Source organism: Colias philodice, chromosome 21 (genome assembly GCF_061535455.1).
Source record: "Colias philodice isolate Cphi_HAF_F1 chromosome 21, ilColPhil1 Martin Lab GWU primary, whole genome shotgun sequence".
In the NCBI taxonomy this organism is placed as follows: domain Eukaryota; kingdom Metazoa; phylum Arthropoda; class Insecta; order Lepidoptera; family Pieridae; genus Colias; species Colias philodice.
In genome coordinates, this window is record NC_143106.1 from 6,420,810 (window position 1) to 6,441,657 (window position 20,848).

General features: G+C 32.6%; 2 protein-coding genes across 2 annotated transcripts; one reads left to right on the forward strand and one right to left on the reverse strand.

Annotated features, from left to right (window-relative positions):
- Positions 1 to 672: 672 nt before the first annotated feature.
- Pp4-19C (protein phosphatase 19C) lies at positions 673 to 9,689 on the forward strand. The gene is made up of 8 exons (XM_089708763.1): positions 673 to 831; positions 970 to 1,144; positions 1,432 to 1,584; positions 1,935 to 2,053; positions 3,785 to 3,966; positions 4,967 to 5,156; positions 5,528 to 7,272; positions 7,496 to 9,689. The coding sequence occupies exons 2-7, from the start codon at positions 995 to 997 to the stop codon at positions 5,655 to 5,657; spliced, it is 924 nt and encodes a 307-aa protein (XP_089564889.1). The 5' UTR covers positions 673 to 831; positions 970 to 994; the 3' UTR covers positions 5,658 to 7,272; positions 7,496 to 9,689.
- Positions 9,685 to 11,246, reverse strand: Sirt4 (NAD-dependent protein deacylase sirtuin-4). Its single transcript, XM_089708764.1, has 4 exons — positions 10,976 to 11,246; positions 10,685 to 10,875; positions 10,356 to 10,583; positions 9,685 to 10,106 (listed from the first exon to the last, which is right to left on the reverse strand). Exons 1-4 carry the CDS (start codon positions 11,145 to 11,147, stop codon positions 9,780 to 9,782), a joined length of 918 nt encoding a protein of 305 aa, XP_089564890.1. The 5' UTR covers positions 11,148 to 11,246; the 3' UTR covers positions 9,685 to 9,779.
- Positions 11,247 to 20,848: the final 9,602 nt, after the last annotated feature.

Here is a 20,848-nt window from a genome sequence, read left to right on the forward strand (position 1 = left end):
TTTAATATACAATTATACAAATTACTTTTATACAGGTAATACATATTATTATTTACACATACCTATATTTGTATATTCCTTACCAGTATGCCATGTGAAAATATCGATATAATGATAATGTAGATCAAAACTGCTTATAATTTTTTATAAAATAAAATAAGAATAAAATAAAATTATGTTTATTTTCGTAAGTATTCACAGACACACATTATAAAATTGACTTGGACAGCTTGGACTTGACGAATAGCCGTATTGGAAACTCCTGTAATAAGTTTTCATAAAATTGTATTCTAATCAACAAACAATATTATAGTTACCTACATATAATATTTTTTAATTTATAGTATCAAAACGGGTAAGTCCAATTTACCAATAAAATCTTCAAAATTGAAAATTGTGATGTGTTTGACCCTTCTTCATCGAATGTTTTTCTATACACATTATAAACAACACCTCTTGCTTGTGATCGCAGCGGCTTTTTCGACATTTTCAAAGATTTTTTAGACAAAATCCTAAAAATTATTCATCAACTGCAAAAAAGACAAATAATTTGACATCCAATTTGATAGTTGTCAAATAAGTTGCCACATAAAAATCTTTTATTTCTTAAATATAAATATGCCATCAGATTCTGGTAGACCTATATCTGGTCTATCTCTGGTCTATAGTCTATACCCAAAAATACAGACGTTTCGTGATTATGAATTGTGATTGTTTGTACTTTGTAGTAACTAATAGTATTGGACAAGAATTAAATTAGGCATAGAAAATAAACGTTTTTACTAAAACATTAGATGTTTTGATTTTAACATTATAAAATTATTTTATTTTGTAAGTAAAATGCTATAACCTCAACTATAAATTATTTAGAATAACATTGTTCGTTGGCATAATGACAACGTTGTGAAGTGAAGAGAACATTTTTTTCAATACTTTACCCTCTTTTTTCTACCCATTGTTTGGTTTTAGATTCAGAAGCATTCAAGAACACAAAATGTCTGATACAAGTGATCTCGATCGTCAAATTGAGCAGTTGAAAAGATGTGAAATAATAATGGAGGGCGAGGTTAAAGCACTCTGTGCGAAGGCCCGTGAAATACTTGTAGAAGAAAGCAATGTTCAACGAGTAGATTCCCCAGTCACGGTATCTCAATTTATACTTTTTTAATTCATTTAGTATTACATAACTGTAAAGGTGGATAAATGAATCACATACATTTTCTCTAATTACCTATCGAGAAATGTTCCAAAGTATGTTTCAAACTTTTTTGATACTACAACATGGCATTTTCATTTTGTAAAGTAACATTTGTATACTAAATGAAAACATATCATAATTCAAACAAATATTTTTATAGTTTATTAACTACTACATTATTTAATTGATACATAACAAAAATAAGTCAACACTAACATTTGAAATTATTTTAGGTGTGTGGTGATATTCACGGTCAATTCTATGACCTGAAGGAATTATTCAAAGTTGGTGGTGATGTACCTGAGACAAACTATTTATTTATGGGAGATTTTGTTGACAGAGGATTCTATTCTGTAGAGACATTTTTATTACTTCTCGCATTGAAGGTATGGATCATTTGTTTATTTCTATTAAAATATAAAAGATCAGTTTGCATTTCTAAATGATTGTGAATGGATCTGTTTCTTCAATCATCTCAGTATATGTGGAGAAAATAATTTGTAACCCTGCATAAGTATACAAAAATGATAAATTATTTATTAACTCGCTTATTTAATATATTTATTTTCTATACAGATTATGTGAATAATAGACGTGATTAAGATCATTTGGGTATGATTGATTATTAATGTTTTATTATATAGAGTTGTTATGAAAAGGGATGTTCTGCCATAGACATTTTTCTTGATATTATTAAACATTGATTGAGACTATTTTACAAAGTTTAATATTTTAGGTTCGATACCCAGATCGCATTACATTAATTAGAGGTAACCATGAGTCAAGACAGATCACACAAGTGTATGGGTTTTATGATGAATGCTTAAGAAAATATGGTTCCATTACTGTTTGGAGGTGAGTGATTAATGCATATATGACTCATAGCCATTGCATTTTTATAATAAGGTCATGAACACTGTCAGTAACAGTTTAATATTTATAAGTATATCTTACACTACCTGTGCTCCATGGTTTTACCTGTATTGCTCTGCTCCTGTTGGTTGTAGCATGATGATATATAGCCTATAGCCTTCCTCGATAAATGGGCTATCTAACACTGAAATAATTTTTCAAATCGGATCAGTAGTTCCCGAGATTAGCGCAATCAAACAAACAAACAAATTGTTAGCGTTTTAATAATAGTATAGATTCTCGAGTGATGATATTTGTAACCAAATCCTCCGTATGTCTTGACCAATTTAATAAATTATTTCAGTATAGATCTGAGACGTCATATACTATTTTTTATACTAAGTCTGACCTAGAACAATAAATGCTATGTCAGCTAGCTTGTATTTAACATGTAAAACTGTGTTCTTATAAAATGATAAGGAAGGGAAAAGAAACAAAATGAATTGACCTGGTTTAACAAAATTTATGTATGGTGTGCTATACAGGGTTACTTGTAAAACACCAGCAACCTCGCAGGACAAGATAGCTAACATCATAAGTAACAACATTAATTGTTCTACGACTTTTGGCATAACGCAATAAATTTTTTTTTAAGCTTTTATTGTACTCTCCTAACATTTGTAAGTCTATGGGCTGACTGTCGCAGATAGGTCAAGTTCAAAGGCGCTAGCCCCGCTCCGCCCCTACCTTCCCTCTCTCGTTCGCTTCTTGTTTACGTAATTTTTGGGATGCACGTAGAGTTTATAATATTCAAACGGAAAATTAAATGAATATTTTTTTTTGTATGAAAATAAAATCTAACAAATTATCAAAATTCGTAGAACAAATGTTATTACTTATGATGTTAGCTATCTTGTCCTGCAAGGTTGCTGGTATTTTACAAGTAACCCTGTATAGTTATAATTAAGACTTGATCAAAGTTTTGGCAAGCTCTTCAAATTGTAATGATGCTTTTATTTAACCTTATTGATGGTCAAATGTTTTACCTTCACCTTAGATAGTGACAACAAATTTATATCAAATCACCTGTTGATTGTGTAGTTAAAGTTTAAACGTATTTATAGATTATCAAAGAAAGTATTATTTATGTATTAAAACAACACATTACCACATGCCTAATTAATAAAACATTTATATTTTATATCTACTAATTGTTCATCATTTCTTTACATTGATACATATTGTTAATTAGATATTTTCTTTAGTCAATCTGAAATGCATGTCTAATTAATAATTATTAATTAGATTCATAGAAATTTTTGTATCTGAGCTGTCTCACATATTTAATTCCAGACAAACTAATAAAATAAATAATAATAATTTTTATACAGTGGTGCTTGGTTTATATTAAAAAAGTTTTCATGAAAAAATTATGTATATGTAACTCATCATGTGTATGTTGTTAGGCCCACAAATATTAGGAACCAAGAACTATTGATAAGCTCTTTACAACACAATGTGATACATCTACAGATTTCACAGAACTTATCAGTCCAACTTTCCCTGACTTAATACGGATAATACCTGCAGTAATACAGCAAAAGCGCATCTAAAAATACTATGACAAGTCTCCTGTATAGCTTAAAAAACAGCTGTCAATTTGTTTTAAGTACCTTCCACTTATAATTTGTGAGATTTCTACATATTTTCTACATTCAAACCAATAATTCTCAGGTACTGCACAGAAATATTCGACTACCTATCCTTGTCAGCTATAATAGACGGCAGAATATTCTGTGTCCACGGTGGTCTGAGTCCGTCCATACAGACGTTGGACCAGATTCGTACTATTGACCGTAAGCAGGAGGTGCCGCATGATGGACCTATGTGCGATCTGTTGTGGAGCGACCCTGAAGGTATTTTAACTATTCTCTTATAGTGTTAGGTTATTAATATTAAAATGAAAGAGTTCCTTTCCTCTTATACAGGGTGACTGGTAATTCGACGTGATCCTTCAAAGGGGTTATACTAGAGGTCATTTGCAACAAATTAAGTGCAGTTAACCAGGGGTCAAAAATGGATGGTTATTGAGCTATGACGGATTTTGATATGAAAATTTTCTGCCTTTTTACCAAAAACAATTAATTATGAAAAAACTACTACCCTGTTAGCATTCAATTGATATTTTTTTGAAAGCCGAAGAATGAGCGATCAGTTTAAAAAAAAAACTTGCCCAAAACTTGCATCACCTCAAAAAGAAAAGGGTCATAGCTCAATAACCATCCATTTTTGACCCCGTTAGCTGGACTTAATTTGTTGCAAATGACCTCTAGTATAACCCCTTTGAAGGATCACGTCGAATTACCAGTCACCCTGTATAAGTGTATGGGGCAGTTGGCAGATGTATTTCTCTATTATTTGTGTTTGCTTACTGCACTGTAATACTCTGTGTATGTTTATTGGTACAAATGTAGCTTTCTGATTGTAAAAAAATCAATTCATTTTTGTTAATTGTAGCTAATAAAAACTTTCATAACATTCTTCTTAGACATTCTTACATCTATGATATTGTACAGATAAAGATAAAATCCAAAATTAAGAAACATCTGTAAGTACAATTTTTTTTTTTTTACAAGTGTTCGGACGGACGTTTTTTTTACGTCTATAGTCTATGCCATTGTTGAAGTGAAACTTCTTTATCGGGGTTGGAAAAAAATTTAGTGTAACATTTTTTCGTTACGCGTGACATTTTTCCGTTACGCGCCATCTTGTTTTTATCCCTTACATGCATGAATGACGTATTTCTGTAAAGTTGCATATAGTAAATTATTTTTTGAAAAATAAGGTCATAAAGAAGTTTCACTTCTTACGTGTGTACACGAGTACACGCACACATTTTTTTTTATCTATCATCAGATACCCAAGGCTGGGGTGTATCACCACGAGGCGCGGGTTACCTATTCGGGTCAGATGTAGTAGCCCAGTTCAATGTATCTAACGACATAGACATGATATGCCGCGCGCATCAACTAGTCATGGAGGGATACAAGTGGCACTTTAACGAGACGGTGCTTACCGTGTGGTCTGCGCCTAATTATTGTTATAGGTCAGTTACTATATTCGTATTTTTGATTGGTTTTTTATTCAACCCTTTTAACTTTAGGTGTACACTTAGAGGAGAGTGAATTTTACCTTGAATAGATATAGACAAAAATAAAACACTGGTATTTTTTGCAATATTATATTAATTTATGTTATTGTAAAAACTTGAGTATAGCTATAGGATTTCGGCAGAGGTATTTCATATTAGTTCACTACTAAGATGAAGTTTAATAGGTAAAATTTAAAAACTAAATTAAACACCATTAACTAAATTTAAAATAAATTAATCAATTATAAAATACAATTACACTAATACACACTTCCAATATTTTAAGGAATATTAAACATTAAAAAAAATATTTTTTTTTATTTCAGATGTGGTAACGTAGCAGCAATATTAGAACTGAATGAGAATCTCCAACGTGAGTTCACGATATTCGAAGCGGCACCCCAAGAGTCCCGAGGCGTGCCCACCAAGAAGCCGCAACCAGACTACTTCTTATAATGTCTCCTACAGTAACATTGTAATAGAGTGAACCAAGAAGCTTAGGTATATCTAATACACTGGAGATTTCAGTATTCGAACATTAACTTGTAACAAGAAAATATGACCTTGAATGACGCCTGTATGTTTTTTTATCCCTTTCACACCTAACTAACTACCTAGGTGTGAAAGGGATAAAAAACATACAGGCGTCATTCAAGGTCATATTTTCTTGTTACAAGTTAATGTTCATACTGAAATCTCCAGTGTATTAGATATAAGCTTCTTGGAGTGAACGTATAAGTATTGGAATAACTTCAAATGTATAGCTGTAGATGTGAGTAATTTTTGTTGATTAATGATTTACTAGCTGTGTGCTGCGGTTTTACCTGTATTACTCGGCTCTTATCGGTCTTAGAGACATGTTATAATATGTATTAATAGCCTTTCTCAATAAATGGACTATCTAACAGATAATTTTTCAAATCAGGCCCCCCGTGTTTCCTGATAATCTCAAAGCAAACAATATAAGTATAGATTAATTGTTTCTGGTACTTTTAAATGATAAAAGGAAGGGGTTTAGTTGAAGCTTTATAGTGTTAATAACTTTGCAGGCAAATAATTATTAAGTGTTTTACATATATGCGAAAAACTAAATTAATTCTTCATTTGTTTATATTTAGATGCTCATCTGTACCATCCTAAATTGACTCTATAATTATTACAATCTTCAGCTATACATTTGTAAGTATTAACTTTCTGATTGTCTTTGTGTTAGTGACAAAACATTTTAAAGTGGAATTGTTTTGTGATGTTAAGACTGCCAAGTGTAACAATTTAAGCTATGAGTGACTAAAGTACATGGCGTGACCCTTTTGTTAGCAAATTGTTTGTATGCGAGTTTTGTACTAGGTTTTATATATTCAGTGTGTATCGTAATAGGAAAAGTTGAATGATAGAATAAGCGACAAAACTCAAAATTTGTTTACTATAGCTTTACCGCAGTGGCTGTATGTGTGACCGTTCCGTTTCTTTCTAACTTCTAACAGGGGGGTTTCACTCCGAAGTTTAGGCACATCCCGGACACTCCATACAAAATTATCGTTTTGACAGTCACACTGTAGAGACTGCAAATGTGTGTGTTAACGCTTTATGGTTGGCATATTTGTGACTAGCGTAAAGAAATTCGCGTTTTTCTGATGAAATACATCCGTAAACAGCACAATAACTAAACATTTTCTACGAAAAACGATATTCACGAATCCAAAATAATAAAATTACTTTAAGTCAATTTGATTAATGTTGTCAATCTTCGTTGCGTATCGTCCTTGTAGACCAATGCGGACCATTTATAGCATGATCGTGCGGGGTGAGGTGTTTAATTTTGGCGGGAGGCGGAGAGTGTCCGTTCTGTAGCGTTTAGCTACTATTATGTATTCTGTGGTTTAGGTATATTTCGCGCCGTTGCCGACTGAGTTGGCAGTCGAGTGCGGGTTGCGCCAATCGCCGTCCGCGCTCTCACTGAGTTGGTCGCGTGACGTGTGTTCCCATACTTATGTTATATCGGCAGCGAGTACCAACCCTGAGCTATTATAGCTATACAGCTAGCTATTATTTATGCCTAAAGTTGACGTTTGTTAGGGAGTGAACCTTATGTATGTAGTACTATTACATATTCTGTGTTTCTAACTCGTGCTCTTTCTTACCCGGTCCCCGCCTCACCGCACTTACCTATACCGCCCTACAGCCACTGCGGTCAAGCTATAGTAATATGATGTGGTTTATAGAAAATTGTATGGTTTTATTCATATGTAGTTCAAGCTAATCAGTTTTCTACATTAGTGGGAAAATGTTAGCAGGTTTTTGAATTGTTGAATGTAAAACGAAACAAGGTTATTTAGAAAGGGGAATCACTATTAACAGTAGGATAATGGTACTTAATTAGTAAGAATTATTGTTAATCCTGTCATAACAACTTCCTATATTTATAATTTTGCTACATAAAATCTTTTCAGATCCCCTTTCTAATTAACCTTGTTTTCTTCAGTCACTATATTATTACATCTGGAACATTCAAATTTATTTATGTATATATTACTGTATGCTGTGATTTATGTGTTATTTTTATAGAATAAGACCATTTTTAAAGAACAGAGGAATACTGTATAATTTTTATAACCGTAAAACACTTATATCGTTCAACTTTTCTGATTAATGTATTAATTTATTTCAATTACACACCTTACAGTTATATAAATAATTTGCTAAGTATCTCAATATTTTACGAAAAATATACTAATTTAACTTGTTTATTTTGTTAGAACTTGACTGTAATCAATTTAATTATAACCGAGTTCTAACTTATTGAAATGTGAAATATGTTTAATACAAATCGAAAATTCAGTATTAACACTGAACTTGCAAATATTTAGCATAAAAATGCAGTATGTGATAAAACACTGCCAGATGCTCCGTAAATAAAAATAGTTGGTAAAGTCTAGTTGTTAGTGTATGTTGTGTATTGTGGGTGATTTAATATTTAGATTTAAATCGAGAAAACTTGAAGCTATTCATTTCATGCAAATTTCTTCATAATTTACTATATCGAACAAATTCATTTAGCTGTAAATATCAACCTATGTACATATGTAGTAATCGCCGAATTTTACATAAATACACTTAATCATAAATCACTTGATTGTCAAGTTTGTGAATATAATCGTAATTTTTAAATTAACTGTAGGTACTGAAATTTGAAACATGTTTTTGTAAGAATTTTTTGACATGGCGAATAAACTGTGCCTAATTATTTATAGCAACCCACATATAATAATAAAATGCAAAATAGATTTTTAAATAAGCCACATTTACATTTCAACTTGCAACTCTAATTAGAATTTAACTACTACGAGACCAATCAATCCAAATATAGGTTACTTCGATTGCTGTTGAAATTTGAGATTTAAGCACTAGTAAATATAGTTCAAATGACTTCGTAGGTTAAGGTTACCTTTTCATTTATTTAAAATGTTACGATTAGTTTTCTATCTCTCGAAACTTGATAGAGTAAACTTTTCTGAATTAAGTCATGTCATTGTTTTTAGGAAGCGAAGTAGTTGTATGGATAAGCGTTAATAATATTTAAGACTTTCTCAATAAATTAATGTTATTTGAAAGGGATGTGACTAGAAAAGTATTTGGAATAACTATTACTTGAGCCATGGAAGAAATAGGCATATAAATCTATCTCACTCACCCATGGCATGGCATGGCTTTTAATTTTTGGTCTATTTTCAAAGATTCATCATTCAAGTATCTATCATATAGTTTTGAATATTGAATTGGTGATGCAGTATTTCATAAATTCATATGAGAATGAGGGCGTCCGGCCTATAGTCCACGTAGTAATTATTTCCACAAGCAGCAACACTTTTGATTGTTCCTATGCAAGATGCAAGCATTCGTCTTGCAATAGACAATTGATGAAAGCGTTATTACGTGGACAATAGGCCTTAGTAAGAGTGCATTTAGTTGTCGAAAAAATCATAATTAATTATCCATTGAATTTGACCTACATTAAAATTTTTAATTCTATGTAATTAATAATATTGTGAACGCAGCCTTGTGTTAATAACAATACTGCATTCGAATCATGTTTTGATATGATCTCCAAAATACATTATTTTTCTTTATAAAAAAGAAACTTCTCAGAAAAGCGCGATATTGATTATTCTGTATTTACTATTGTAATTTTGTTATATCTAGCCAAAAGTCATAACAGTTAAGTCATAGAAAGAGTTAAATTTACAAGTACAATATAAAAATGTGTAATAATGGTTCATACAAAAGCTTGAATATTCATTCAATATCGCTTTTTATGAGAAGTCTAATTATTTGATTAATCTTTAAGCTATTCTGATTCCTGTATCTGTAACTTGCATACTTTGTAAAATAATAATTTAATTGATCTTTAATTCGTAACTTTTATTTCAAATAAGAATTTTGTAATCTATTCTTTCTTCTTTTTATAAAAATAAAACAAAAGAAATGCCATTACTTTTTTATTCAACATATTCTTATCCTATATAAGGTAACATTGCATATCCTGTTAAATATTATCCTATTATTCCATTATAATAGATGTCAAGTGCATACAGTATTACAAAGCTCTGTTAATATTTCTCCACATTTAGTAGAGACTTTAATATCAACAATATCGTCAGCACGCGTAGGTCCTATGTTGAGAACAGCGATCTTCTTTCCTTCCTCCTTGGCTTGTAGTATAATTCTATAACTAGAGTACACAGTTAGACTTGAACCGAGTACAAATATAGCATCACTGTTTGTTACTTCACTTTTAACCTTCTCAACTCTTGCTTTAGGCACATTGTCCCCAAAGAACACTATATCTGGTTTTAGTGGCCCTTCACATTTAGGGCATAGAGGTGTGCGGAAGCTATCTACTTGTTCCTGAAAGAAAATGTTTTAAATTTAGTTCATGAGTAAATTAATATTGTGGTATATAATTGTACTTTATAGATAGCTCAACATAAACTTGTAAAATGGCATTTAATAAATGTCTATACGCTATAACCATTTTTATATTACAATTAGCAATAGGACCTTATACATTACTCAAGAATTACTGTGATTTTTTTTATTGAGACCAAGCAAGAGCTTATAAACTTGAATTAATTATCTATTAAAATGTTAAATAACCTTAGAAAGTTCAACATCTCCATCAGGCCTAATCATACCAAAGCTGCTCTCCATAGCGGGGTTGTTCCTTAACAATTCCTCTTGCAGTTTAAATCTATCTATTTCATATGGGCAATTCAAACATTTCACTATATACCCTGTACCATGCAGTTCTATTACATTATCTGAGCCTGCTTTATGATGCAACCGGTCCACATTTTGTGTTACAATTGATGTTACTTTGTCTGCCTAAAATTGATCATATAAACCATCTTTAGTAACAGACTAAAAACATACCTATGTTTTAAGTTTTAACTCATCATCATCATAACATATTAGTATAAATTTACCTTTTGCAAATCCCTGATAGCAATATGTGTAGAATTTGGTTGTATAGAACTAAATCTTGGCCATCCGACAAAATTCCTAGCCCAGTACCTCTGCCTCACTTTTGGATATTTAACAAATTCCTGATATTGTATTGGTTTGTGATTCGTTCGTGCGTATAAGCCCACCTCTTCAGATCTATAGTCAGGTATGCCTTTGAACGTTTGATTAATATTTCCAATAAAAAAAATTAAAAAAAATTTCTTCATAATTTTTCAAAGTAAACACTTAATTTTTAATAAATACTATCTTACCAGATTCTGTGGATATACCAGCCCCCGTCAGAATTAAAATTTTATTATGTTGGTATAAAAAATTTAAAAGATTATTGAAATCTTTTTCATTTGGTGGTTTGTAAGAAGGAACATAAACAATTTGCCTTAAAATTAAGCTGCTCTGAAATAATTTTCTGTAAGTCAACTGCATTTTTGGTACTTTAATTCTAACATTTGCAAAAATCAATTAATAATTTATATAATGTTATTAAAATCTAAGTGCAGCGCAATAACAATAACCATTACCCCATTACCTTCCCCATTACCTATTCATTACATTTGACAAATGGAAAAGAAAAATGTCAACACGTTGTCAAGTGTCAACATACAGTGTTTTCCAATTACAGCACTAGAGCGCATTATGCGGCATAATGCTTAACGTTGAATGTTCCAACTACAGCAACGCTTCGCACAATCGAGCACTCTTATAAGTAATGCGCGTGAATTGATGCATGCAATCGATTTATCGTTAGTAATTATTAATTGTTGGAAAAAAATTTAAAGCTTTCGTTTCATTGTAGTTTTTTTCGAAATAATCAAAGTTAATTCAAATTGTGTTAAAAAAAAATATAAGTATGGACAAACATTGAAAAAAATGTTAATGAAATAATCAAAATCCAAATTGCTTAAAATAACCGTAAATATTTTTCAACCAATTATTATGTATACCACTTTATTTACACATTAATGAGGTGCTAACGTGGTGCTAACAAGAAGCTAAAGCGTCGTATTCACGGTCCATCTTGACGTACGTCCCGCCAAGGTCATACACGATGCACGACGCAAAACGACAGTGAATAGTGTTGACGTACGTCAATAATTATTATTATTATCTTGCTGGATGTGCACGACCAATTTTTCATCCAGCGAGCACCCCCACCACCGCGAACGTCGTGCAGATGGACCAGGGGGGGCACACTCAGAACTGTCATGTAAACGCATAGACGACAGCGACGCGGGCGGTGAATGGTATAACTAAAATTAAAAAAAAGCCGCCATCTTGTAATGATGCGCGACTGTCATTGTCAACCATAGTTGTCAACTCTCCTGGCTTTCGGTTCGGACGGACGTTGATGCGATTTCGAGGTTATCTCATTTGTTTTTGTTAAATATATCTGGTTATCTTTTAAGTTTTTGTTTTGGTTAAGTTTTGTTTTGTTATTTTGTTACTTGTTTTATTGTTGTTAACTGTTGTGAACGTTGTGATCATGAGTTTTCAACGGAGGAGATTTTGCGTTTTTCGGTGTGCCGCTTTAGGTAAGTTATAATATATACTAATTGCTTATACAGTGTAAACCTCATGTGTAATTGTATGTAGTGATACTTTTACCGATATACTTGTAAAAGCGTCGAAATCACTATACTCTGGCTGGTTTTCCGTACAATGAGTGTAACCTAGCACTATTAATAGCTTAGCATCACACCGTCACACAATAACGATAAAAATGCGTTACTAAGTAAATATTAAACCTTCATTTTCCTTGTTACCCAAATTAGTAAGGAACTGCAATAGACTTAGTTTTTTTGTTTTGTTAGCCTGTAATAAACTGCTGTTGCCTGTTGGCATCATAGAACCGCAGATTAAGAAATTCGTTCATATGTTTACAAATTGGGATTGCCATGCTTGCACAGGTAGACTCGTAGTCTGTTTTTGGGTATTATTAATGCAAGATGAGAATTTGATTTGTGTGCCATTAGCACAACAGTATGAATAACTCAAAGTCAATATTGAAGTGGGGGCACTTAGAGTAGAATAGAATATTTATTAAAACTTTACAATTTATAATAGCCCTTGTTGTCTGATAGGTCCCAAACTAAGCAGAGCCTGTATCTTGGGACCTTATAAATAACAATAAAATATTTACAAAGCAGCGTAATCATTTCGACTATTGTGTAAACCGGATTTTTCCTCTGAAATGTTTCCTTCTGCCTTCTTAATGATGCATGATACCACTGCTAGTTGTGAGAACAACATACCCAACTGTTAGGGTGGCAGGAAATTAGTCCATCACTCAATATTGCTATTAGGTATATCAAATTGGCGTAAAAATACTACTTTCGAGCTTCATGAGCACTTGCTGTTTACCATGTTTTTGTGGTAAACATATTGTAGATTGAATTCAACACCCCATTCAATACATTCATTCATGTGTACCATGGCTAGGATTTAAATTCCCAAATGCATAAAATGACTGGACAGTGCAAAAAGCATCATCATAATCAAATCTGCAAGCAAAACCTATGTCAAATATGGCACTACCATTAATATATGATCTTTCAATTAACATACTTCAGCACTGTAACACATAAACATATACCAAATATATACATAAAAGAATTTTATATAGTTATTATTAACTAAACAAAGTTATAATAAAAATAAGATGAGGCATGAACATTGAACATGTGATGTTTTCAGATGAGCGAGGTGTTCCACTTCACCAGTTCCCAAATCCCAATAAGCGGTCTGACTTATTTGCTGCTTGGGTATCAGCTGCTGGTGACTATCTCAAGGAAAATGATCCTATGCGGATATTCAAGAATAGAAGAATTTGTGATCAACATTTTGATCCTTCAACTAAAATATCTGGACGTCGTCTTATTTGGTCAGCTGTGCCGACAATTAAATTGCATTGTAAGTAAAACTTGTTTTCATTTCTTTCGATATATTTTTGAAATATTATTTGCTTCTTTAAGTCTGCCATGATCAATGACATAATTATAGGGTGGCAGGGCTGGCAAAATGCCACAGGCCTCCGACCCAAGAGGGCCAGGCCTAAGAAGTCGCTAGCTCAGAAATATTTGTGACGATCTTTACTGATAGGGCCCCCATAGTTACTGTGGATCCCGAAGAGAACATTTACAAAGTAGGACTCTGATGGACATCACAAACCAAGCCCTGCCAGGTCCTTCTTCTTCAGAAACTGTTGCATTACCTTCTGGGTCTTCCGCAAGCACTTGTTTAACAGTAAATGAAAACTACCCTGCTCGGTCTACAAAAAGGAAAATGAATGCAGGTAGTGTATAAATATTATGTGTCTTGAAATCAATTTGACTCATCCTTTACGGAACATATTGTAAAGCAGGGACTGGGTAGGATAACCCATTCATTCGATTATGACTTACAAACAATATCCCTTTCAAACAGTAACTTCTTCAATGAAAGACTTACCCATCCCATTTCTATGATACATGTATATTTGTATAATAATAATATTAGTAAATATTAGTAAAGATACTTCTTTCTCTGACCCACTACTTTTAGTAGTTACTTTACAAAGAATCATTACTTATTATAAGATTGAGTTTTCATACTTATTTTTTTTGATTTCAGAACAAACATTCAGATATCTTTTAAAGAAAGCAGAAGCCACGCACGCAAGAAAGGAGCGAAAGAAGACGAATGATATTAGGAGACTGCGCCAAAAAGTGAAGATGTGGAAGTCACGTCTTCAGCAGCAGAAAAAGCTGGCAACTCAAAAGGACTTTGAGAAATTGACTAAAAATATGACAGAATCGGCCAAATTATTTAGCCGAATGCAGTTTGTTGAAGGCAGAAAAAAGAAAAAGGGACACAGGTTTACTCAGGAGGAAAAAATTTTGTCCTTGTCGATTTTTAAAAAAAGCCCTAAGGCTTACAAATTATTATGTAAGCATTTTATATTACCTTCGAAAAAAGTAATAAAAGCAATGCTGTCTAAGGTAAAATTGTCGCCAGGCATAAATTTTACAATTTTTCAAGAATTAAAAAATACTGTAACAAAAATGTTACCTCAAGATCGTCTGTGTACATTGATATTCGACGAAATGTCGATATCACCACAAATTCATTACAATGTTTACACAGACGATCTTGTAGGATTTGAAAATTACGGCGATGGCGAAAAGACGGACAAATTTGCCAATCACGTCTTAGTGTTCATGATTAAAGGGGTAAAGAAAAATTTTAAACAACCTGTTGCATACTACTTCACGCAAACTTTAAAAAGCGATAAGCTTAAACAAATTTTGAAAAGCGTTATAACAAAAGTGCAAGCAACAGGTTTAGAAATTATTGCAACCGTGTGCGACCAAAGTTCCCCAAATGTTAGTGCTATTAACAGTTTATTATTGGACTCGAAAAAAATATTTTGCCAAGAAAAAAAGGAATGGCGAAATGATGTTCTATACATTAATAAAAAAGTTATAATACCTTTATATGATGCACCCCACTTAATTAAAGGGGTAAGGAACAATTTGCTAAATAAAGAACTAAAATACATTCATGAAGATAAACAAAAAAGCATTAAGTGGGAATATTTCCAGCGAGTATTTGAAGCGGACAGGTCGCACGGTGAGTTGCGTCTTTTGCCCAAATTAACGAATGAACACTTAGACCCGGATAAAATAAGGAAAATGAAAGTAAAAAATGCCGCTCAAGTACTGAGCTACAGCATGGCTGTTGCAACAGACAATCTAGTTGCCAGACAAAGTGTTGCTGAAGAATGTGCCAATTTGATTCCATTTGTATTATTAATGGATAAATTATTTGATTCATTGAATGCATCTAGTTTTTCAGTGCCCAATGGAAAAATTTACAGGGCTGCTGTGAAAAGAAATTCTCCTCATCACAAGCTATGGCTAGATGCTGTGCAAGTTCTGAAAACAGTAAAATTTGTATTAAAAAAGAATTCCCAACTAATAGAAAAGTCTGTACCAACTGTTACTAACTTGATTAAGACAATCGAAGGTTTTAAGACACTCTGGCAACTGTTGTTTCGAAAGTATTCCTTTGATGCAATGTTGACGCGACACTTTAACCAGGACCCACTCGAAAACTTTTTCGGAAGTATCAGAAGTTTAGGTGCCCGTAATGTGGCACCTAATTGTATGGGATTTGAGGGTGCATACAAAACACTCTTGCTGAACAATTTCAGCAGCAATCATTCAGTCAATGCTAATTGCGAAGAAGACCAAAATGATTGCTTACAGTCGATATCTTTTTTAATAAATTATAAAGAAAATATTTCAGCACCATCACAATCCCAAAATATTGCAATTGATCAGCCCCTAGAAGTGATTGAAGGCATCAGAACTGTGTTAGACACAGGGGCTGATCAAAGAATTTATGTATGTGGGTGGGCCCTGTCAAAATGTTTGCAAAAAATTGTAAAAGGTTGCAAAACATGTAAAAACACGCTATTGGGCAATCCGGAAGATGCCAAGTATAGATATATAAGACAAAAAGAATACAACAAAAATAAACAATGGCTATGCTACCCATCTGATTGCTTAATAGCGTGTTTCCAAGAAATACAGGAAACAACAGTTGCATTCCTGAATAGTGAATGCTACAAAAAAAATATAAAAGAAAGAATTAAAGCCTTTATCGAATTATTTATAGATTTTAATTTTATTGATTGTATGAACCACAAAGAAAAATTTAAAGAAACTTTTGTGGATACATCCATCAACTTAATTATATTCAGTTGGTGCAGATCTCTTAACAGAATATTAGACGGCAAATTAGCTTATGATGGGGAGGATAAAATAAAGAAATCAGCACAATTATATTATAATAATTATAAAACCTATAGAAAATAAAGCCATGTTGTGTCCTAGTTCAGTGTTCCACAAACTTTTTCCATGCATGGTGCACCTATGAAATCAGGATATTTTAGAGGTGCACCGTAAATTCAATTCAATTTTTTATCAAATATTTATTGCTTATTATAAAATTAAAAGTGATCATGGAAAAGGCTTCTATCATTTCTTCCCACCTGGAAATAAATGCATTCTATTCCATTTAATGAGAAGCTTTTCCCGCGGCAAGCCAATTATTAATGACCACGCACGGCACATCGGTGTGCCGCGGAACACTGAGTTAAATCTGCTAAAAACAAAAGCTTTAGTTATTTCAGTGCAGTGCAATTATATAGTATATAAATCTCAATTCAATAAACGTGAATATCGCTAAAGAAATTGTTTTTTATTCTCACCCCTGGTTGCCCTCATTACTTTGGCAAATTTATTATTTACTCAACTTACAAGGCAACTTATGGAGTGAGAGTATGTTTAAAAAAATATTACTAACTCCACAAAAAGAAAATTGTCAGGAAAACGACGCTTTTCGTGGTGTTAGTAATATTTTTGTAAATATACTTTCGCTCCATATCTGGTGCTATATATATCGATATGCATACTGCATAGCTATATATATATACACTCCTTTAGTTATCCTACAAAGTTGCAGATGGCAGCACGTTCCATACATGCACTTATTACCACAGAGTAGCCACTCTATCTCAGCTATACATTATTCCTCTATGAGATGGACAGTGAATCGCGCGGACGTACAGCAGATCAGTGTTGCCAACAGAAATTAATGTAAATATGTACTTGGAAACGTGGCCTATTGATATGATTTTTTTGTGATAACCTAGTAAGTACCTACATGAGCAAGCAAGAAACAGTTATTTTATATTTTTATGTACACAGGAAATACCCAATTATCATTACTTTTGGATCAACCTAGTACACATGGACAGTTTATATTCAGAAGTTATTATTTTAAAAGAACTCCAAGGCGAATTGATGAATAACACAGATTTTATGCAAAAGTCCACTGCAGAAAGATGGCAATTTATTAAAAAAAATGTCCTAACGAATTTGTTTGTTTAAAAAAATGATTAGCTATATTATACTCTCTGTTCCCGCCACTTCAGCTTTTACTGAAAGAGTCTTTTCGGTCATGAATGTGAAGTGGCGGGAAGAGAGAAACCGAGCTTCATTAAAAATTAATTAAAAATGAGCTCTTGAAATATATAAATTTAGATTTGGAATGGAATTCATTTAAAAATAATGAAAAATTGTTAGGTACTGCAGAAAGTACAAAAAAATACATTTTAAAAATATTTATTTACTCTTTATTTACCTCCTTTAAAATCAGATATACTCTATATCTTCAAATAAAAGTTGGCAACCCTAGCCATGCTTGATGCGCGCACGATCGTCAGTAGGATACATCCAGCACCGCGGCCTTGAGCTGACGTACGTCGGGGATGGACCGTGAATAAGACGCTTTATATCTAATACACTGGAGATTGCACTATGAACGTTGACTTGTCACGGGAAGGTATGACCTTGAATGACGCCTGGTTGTTCCTTCATCCCTTTCACACCAACTTGCCAAGTTAGGTGTGAAAGGGACAAAAAAACAACCAGGCGTCATTCAAGGTCATACCTTCCCGTGACAAGTAAACGTTCATAGTGCAATCTCCAGTGTATTAGATATAAGCTTCTTGGGTGCTAACTCTATGAATATTTTTTTTTCAACACTGAACTTAGCGCAACCTGCTGGTGCGTTTCAAGTTCCAATTAAGCATCAGCATAATTCGGCATTGTGCGCCACTTGAATTGAAACTATTCCTATGACTAAGGGCGTATTCAGAAAGAAAGCTTGAAACTTATAAGCGCTTATAAGCGCTTATCGGCGCTTGTCAGCGCTGGTAACACGCGCAGGAAAATATATGAGTATGACAAGCGCCGATAAGCGCTTATAAGTTTCAAGCTTTCTTTCTGAATACGCCCATACGTAGTATATTATTATTAGTCTGTGCTATGACCATGTCACGACTGACATTGATATTTGAGTATAAAACCAATGAATAAGGAATCATATGGAAGCTCGGAGCAATTAACAAGCCTGGAGAAGTAACAATTAATTGAACGTTTTTTATATAGTGGCTCTCTTTTATTCAATACCCTTATTAATGCGATAGAAAGAGACAACACACTGTTATCTGCTTGGCATTCAAATCCCCATGTAGCCACTTTTTGTTCTAAAAAGGTAGTGCTTGACACTTTATCGAATACTAAAATATCGATAAATAAAAAAAATAAGATATAAAATTGCTTGAAGATAATTTAAGATTCGTTTAATTTTGAATTATGGATAGGTAATTCCAAATTTTAAGATTCGTTTAATTTGGAATTATTCATTTACGATGCGTATTGACTGCCTTGCATTGTATGGTAGTGGTATTTATAAAAAATATTATTAGGTATTTCGGTTTAGGTTGTTTTTATGGTTTCGTAACTTTTTACGAAACGTACGTATTTTTTCCTGTTTTCATAGATTCATTCATAGAATTATACCTACGGAACCCTTCGTGCGCGAATCTGACTTCCACTTGGTTGATCTTTTTACAAATCAATAGTCGTATCCTACTAATATTATAAAAGCAAAAATATATAAGAACTAGAGGTCCGCCCCGGCTTCGCCCGTGGTACATATTTCGCAATAAAAGGTATACATACCAAATTTCATGCAAATTGGTTCAGTAGTTTAGGCGTGATTGAGTAACAGACAGACAGACAGAGTTACTTTCGCATTTATAATATTAGTATGGATGGACATTTGATACTCTTTCACGTAAAAACTACTGAATGAGTTTTTATGGAACTTTGTACAATTATATAGTTTAAACATCAGAATAACATATAGGCTACAATTTACCGCGGGAAAATAACTCATTCCCACAGGAAAAAATTGGTAAAAGTTTATAATAAATTGCTTCAAATAAAACAAATAAACATTTATTTTTTTAACAACATTTTATTTCGATACTTAATTACCAAATTACAATATTTATTATTTAAAATAGATTCCACCTCAAACTTGTCGCACAGCATCTCTGCAAAGCACTTTACTTTTCTTCCCGTCTGATTAGAAATGATTTGAATAAGGCCGAGAATGTTTTGAAGGCTTCCAATTTTCCCTGTGCTATAGCTTTAACCCAAACATCTTTTAATTGTTCTCAAGCCAGAAACCTGCAAATAACAATAAAATCCATACTTAAATAACTTTTTTCTCCTAACCTATTTGATTTAAAGCAGTCATTGTCAAAGAACCTTAGCAAAGTACGTATATTTCGTTTCTATTAAAGTATCGATAATTGCACAACACTATGGAAGTAATATTTTGCATTATCTCTCAAAAAGAAGCTAATTATGATTTCATTTCAATGATCAAGGGTAGATAAAACATAGATGATTTGGAAAATAACGTAAATTCACTGATTTATAATACAATTAGCCAAAAATTGATCAAAATCACTAACCTGTGATATGATAAATTCCTATCTTCATCCGATTTCCCACTACTATGGCTTTTACAGCCGTAAGCAACACAAGCCATTTTATCTTTAGTCAATTTTCTTTTCATAAAATAACAAATTAAACTAAAACACTCGTTTTTCACTTCAAAAATAATAATTAAAATCACCATGCGTCAGTGACCAGACTGGTCACTGAAACAAATTGACATGGGCACATGTCATTTCAAACTGTCGAACCATTGTCGAACTGACATATATCTGTCCTCTTTTTTCGCATGACATTTTGCCATAAGCCAAAAAGGCCAAACTAGTGCTATATTGTTCAATTAATTGTTACTTCTCCAGGCTTGTTAATTGCTCCGAGTATGGAAGTGACATACCTACAAAAAAAGTGTGGCTGGCGCCATATTGCGTGTAACAAAAGATGGCGGTGTTTAGTGCCGAGAATATATCGATAAGTTTATCGATAAAAATAATAAGAATATATATTTTTTTATTTATTTAAACTTTATTGTATATTTAGATAATATAATACATTTTTATAGAAGTTAAATTACAAATGGCGGAAAAAAATGACAATGCCAATTAATAAAATTAAGTATGACGATGGCCGATCGTGACGGTAACACCTATACAGGGTTACTTGTAAAACACCAGCAACCTCGCAGGACAAAATAGCTAACATTATAAGTAACAACATTTTTTCTACGACTTTTGATAATTTGTTAGATTTTATTTTCATTCAAAAATGATA